The sequence below is a fragment of the Saccostrea echinata genome, unplaced genomic scaffold, assembly GCF_033153115.1.
Source record: "Saccostrea echinata isolate AGI-Se365-2 ecotype Australia unplaced genomic scaffold, CSIRO_AGI_Sech_v1 ptg000008l, whole genome shotgun sequence".
Taxonomy (NCBI): domain Eukaryota; kingdom Metazoa; phylum Mollusca; class Bivalvia; order Ostreida; family Ostreidae; genus Saccostrea; species Saccostrea echinata.
The window spans coordinates 9,075,505-9,080,505 of record NW_026889757.1 but is presented as its reverse complement, the minus strand read 5'-3'; the positions used below and the strand labels follow the sequence as shown (position 1 = coordinate 9,080,505).

At 36.5% G+C, this 5,001-nt stretch overlaps 1 protein-coding gene across 1 annotated transcript; it reads left to right on the top strand.

Moving 5' to 3' along the window:
- The first annotated feature begins 311 nt into the window (after positions 1-311).
- LOC133181298 (ABC transporter F family member 4-like) lies at positions 312-4,124 on the top strand. Its single transcript, XM_061315823.1, has 3 exons — positions 312-374; positions 1,361-2,983; positions 3,804-4,124. The coding sequence occupies exons 1-3, from the start codon at positions 312-314 to the stop codon at positions 4,122-4,124; spliced, it is 2,007 nt and encodes a 668-aa protein (XP_061171807.1).
- The last annotated feature ends 877 nt before the right edge of the window (positions 4,125-5,001 follow it).

Below are 5,001 nucleotides of genomic sequence, written 5' to 3'. Positions count from 1 at the left end.
ACACAGATTCATTATCTTGATTTTCGAGAGGAATTGTTCTCCGAACAATTAAAAATAATTTAAAGATTTACTGGCAGCGTGAAAGAGTATAGTTTTAAATTTTAAATTACACTATGTATGTCATATTACTTTTTAAAAACTGAAACTCCTTTGAGTAAATTCACGATTTGACATATTTTGCAATATCGAATAATTGTATCTGCATCACGATTTTTGCTCTAATTTGTTTTTTTTTCTTTGTGGAGTATATATATAAAGCCATACAAACCAGGGAGTCCGGCAGAAGTTCCAGGAACCGTCATCCGTCCAAAATGAGGTTCACACTCTGTCTTCTGGTAGTTCTCTTTGGAGTTGCATTGACATTTCCAACAAAAGTAAGTTAATTCTTATATAAGTATTTTAAGTATTTATATAAGTATTTTATGTTTTTATATTATGTGTGGTAAGTAGTAGTTTTTCCGTTCCACACATGCATTCGGCTGCATTTTTTATTTCGTAGCAATTATAAAAACAAGGATTCTTTTAATTGATCTTTCTGAACAGAAAGGATTATCTATTATAGTTAAGAAGAATAGCTTTCGCTCTAGGTGCACCTGAACCAAAATGTATGTATGTGTATTTTATAATCTTAATAAATCAGCAAATAGAATTAAACTGACAAACGACCTGATTGTTTGCATAAAAAAATAACATTCCAAGCAAGGATCGAACCAAATACTTTTCCGAAGCCGAGTGTTCTGGAGTGGAACCGCACATTACTGAGCTATCACTGCTTGACAATGAATGTGGATTTTATATATAATGACAATGAAGCACCGCATTTACACAATGGGATTTTTTTAAGGGAAAGTTCATTTTTTATGGCCTCTGGGTCTTCTTTTCATTTCTTATAAATATTCGCTCGTTTCTTTGAATTAATTTGCACATAAATAACATTTTAAATCGTGGAGAGATGACCCAAAGATAGTAAATTTTAAGAAAAATATGTTTAAAAATGTAACATTTTGTACCAAATAACTCATCTAGCAATATTTCAAGTTATATTTCAAGCTAATTAAAACACATTATTAGGAAAGAATTTCCATTTCCTATTTCACAGGAACGTAATACATTAAAAGAATGCAAAAATTTCTTGTGAAGTTCAATAAAATTTCACTTTTCCAGAGCGCTAAGATTCCTGCCGAATGCCAATTAAAACGCCCTCATTCTTTCAAAATATAAGATGTGTAAAAGGCAGTTGCAAATGACAACTTTTTATGACAATAACCTTGGTGTGTATCTTTACTGAAAATAGAATAAGTGTTTACTCTTCAATATTTTATTCTCATCATCTTCTTTCGAACAATTTATTTTTTAAAAGGGAGGAAAGAGAAAAGGGCCACGTCCAGGGGAGAATGAATTGTTAGAAGATCTACGTGAGTTATTGACGGAGAGTGAAAGTGGTTACAATCAAAGACAGAGGCCTCCTTCTGGTGATGAAGATTCTAAAGAGGGACAAAGAGAGGGAGGGCCTGGAGGACAACGAGAAAGTCAGGATGAAGAAGGCAATCGAAGAGGTCGACGACCTGGTGGTAAAGGTAGAGAAGATCAAGAAAAGAGGGAAGAGAGTGAAGGCGATAACAAACGAAGACCAAGACCTCCTTCTGGTGATGAAGATTCTAAAGAGGGACAAAGAGAGGGAGGGCCTGGAGGACAACGAGAAAGTCAGGATGAAGAAGGCAATCGAAGAGGTCGACGACCTGGTGGTAAAGGTAGAGAGGATCAAGAAAAGAGGGAAGAGAGTGAAGGCGATAACAAACGAAGACCAAGACCTCCTTCTGGTGATGAAGATTCTAAAGAGGGACAAAGAGAGGGAGGGCCTGGAGGACAACGAGAAAGTCAGGATGAAGAAGGCAATCGAAGAGGTCGACGACCTGGTGGTAAAGGTAGAGAAGATCAAGAAAAGAGGGAAGAGAGTGAAGGCGATAACAAACGAAGACCAAGACCTCCTTCTGGTGATGAAGATTCTAAAGAGGGACAAAGAGAGGGAGGGCCTGGAGGACAACGAGAAAGTCAGGATGAAGAAGGCAATCGAAGAGGTCGACGACCTGGTGGTAAAGGTAGAGAAGATCAAGAAAAGAGGGAAGAGAGTGAAGGCGATAACAAACGAAGACCAAGACCTCCTTCTGGTGATGAAGATTCTAAAGAGGGACAAAGAGAGGGAGGGCCTGGAGGACAACGAGAAAGTCAGGATGAAGAAGGCAATCGAAGAGGTCGACGACCTGGTGGTAAAGGTAGAGAGGATCAAGAAAAGAGGGAAGAGAGTGAAGGCGATAACAAACGAAGACCAAGACCTCCTTCTGGTGATGAAGATTCTAAAGAGGGACAAAGAGAGGGAGGGCCTGGAGGACAACGAGAAAGTCAGGATGAAAAAGGCAATCGAAGAGGTCGACGACCTGGTGGTAAAGGTAGAGAGGATCAAGAAAAGAGGGAAGAGAGTGAAGGCGATAACAAACGAAGACCAAGACCTCCTTCTGGTGATGAAGATTCTAAAGAGGGACAAAGAGAGGGAGGGCCTGGAGGACAACGAGAAAGTCAGGATGAAGAAGGCAATCGAAGAGGTCGACGACCTGGTGGTAAAGGTAGAAAAGATCAAGAAAAGAGGGAAGAGAGTGAAGGCGATAACAAACGAAGACCAAGACCTCCTTCTGGTGATGAAGATTCTAAAGAGGGACAAAGAGAGGGAGGGCCTGGAGGACAACGAGAAAGTCAGGATGAAGAAGGCAATCGAAGAGGTCGACGACCTGGTGGTAAAGGTAGAGAGGATCAAGAAAAGAGGGAAGAGAGTGAAGGCGATAACAAACGAAGACCGAGACCTCCTTCTGGTGATGAAGATTCTAAAGAGGGACAAAGAGAGGGAGGGCCTGGAGGACAACGAGAAAGTCAGGATGAAGAAAGCAATCGAAAAGGTTCACGACGGGGTGGTCAAGGTGACAACGAGGAGGTATTTCTGTTGTGTTCAAAAATTTAATTTTATACAAATTACACAGATGTTTTTATTTAAAAGTTAGATGACACATTTCTTGGTACTGTTTATTAAAACTCTACTGATACGAAAGTTAGGTTTAAGGATGTTTGTGTGAAAAAACATAAGTATATTAATAAGTTTTTATGTTATCTAACTTTGATAACTAAATGCACGGCACTTAATCGTCGTTTTCAGTTCTAAAGCATATGTTGTGTCTTCTTTGAAACTACTGGAATTCTATTCCAAGATGTAGCATCTCTGAGTATCGAGAAAAAGAGTCGTACAATATTGAAGGCAGCATTAATAATTTCTTTTGCTCCAGGTATTAAGCAGTCAAGCTGAATGAAAAGGTCAATTGCGATACGTTATGTATCCAAAGGCGTGCCTTACATATTAGAGGGGGGGGGGGGGTCTTAACAAACTGAATTGGACTCTCTTGAAATGCATTTAATCTCTATGGCACTCTTATTTCTGAAAGATAATATTTTGTCAAATTAAATCCTGTATATGTTATAGATTATTCATATTAATACATAATATAAAGATACGTGCAAACGTTATTAATATGATTGAAATCTTAGACCCTGTCTCATTTATTATAAAAAGGAACCGAAACAAACTGTTGTTATTCGTATGATTAGTCTATGCAGCCTCCCTCCCCTGTAATGATAAATAAATGAAAGGAATATCTTTTTCGGGGATTTTATTTAAAAGTAGAAGGACATTTATGACAAGGAATATAGTTACGCCGCTTCATATTTTTCATTATTAATAATCTTTCATATCATTAATGAAGGGCGGAAAGAGGAAAAAAAGGCCACAAAAAGACGAGGAGGAGCGTGCATTGCTGGAGGAACTACGTGAGGTAATGAGGGAAAAGGAAGAGAATTCAGCAGGAGAACGTTCAAAAGATGATGGGAAAGGAGGTAGACGCCAAAGACCAGCCAAGAATGGGGGACAGGACGAAGAAGGTCAGAGACGAGAACAAGTTCGAGGCAGAGAAGATGGCGAAGGAGACAGACGACGACCATCTGGTGAAGGAAGAGGACCACAGAAAGAGGGAGATGATCAAGAAAGGGTACCACGATGGAGGAAAATGTTCAATGACTTGTTTTAAAGGACAGTGAAAAATCTGCGTTTTAATTCTGCTACTTTGTGCCTGAATATTTTTTTCTTCCTAGAATATCTCTGTGTTTACAGTTCTCTTTTTAACTGAGTTTTTTTTTTAATTTTGAGATAAATTTTAATAAAATTATTTTCAGCAGCAGAGAACTGTTTGTTATGAATATTATTCTAATATTCTTGGATGTATATTCGTTTGTAATTGATAATGATTAATTATCCAAGATGTAACTATGAATCAATCCCTTATATTTATCTATTATTCAGTCATTCATTAATGTAATACGTATTATCATTTATAGAATTATAATTAAAAAAGAAGCCAAATCAAAATAAATAAATAAATAATATATATATATATAAAAATAAATTAAGGAGTATTTGGTTAAATTGATTTTAAAATGCAAAAATGCAATTCATTATCATTTATTGAAATATAAAAGCCAAATAATAAAAATAACAATTTAAGGAGAGTTTGAGATAAAAATGGAAAGCAGTTATAAAGTATAGCTGAAATTGATTTTAAAATGCAAGATCATTACTAAAAATGTGAGGTATGAAACTAATTGTAATCAAGATAGACTTCCTAACATTTACCACGAACAAGATCACATGAGGAGCCCGACATTATCTGCATAAATATCATGCTTGATTGACTTGGTTTCAACATTTCTGATTTTTTCTTTGTAAGAAAAGCTGAAAGTATGCATTGAAGAAATCGTTATGACAACGGACTCATTTTAAGGAGGAATCCTTCTAAATTAAACGATATAAATGAAATATATACACTGTAGTTTATATATATATATATATATATATTGTTACGTGCCGATAGGTTTACCTGTGAAATTCGGATTAACTGTTGTTGACAA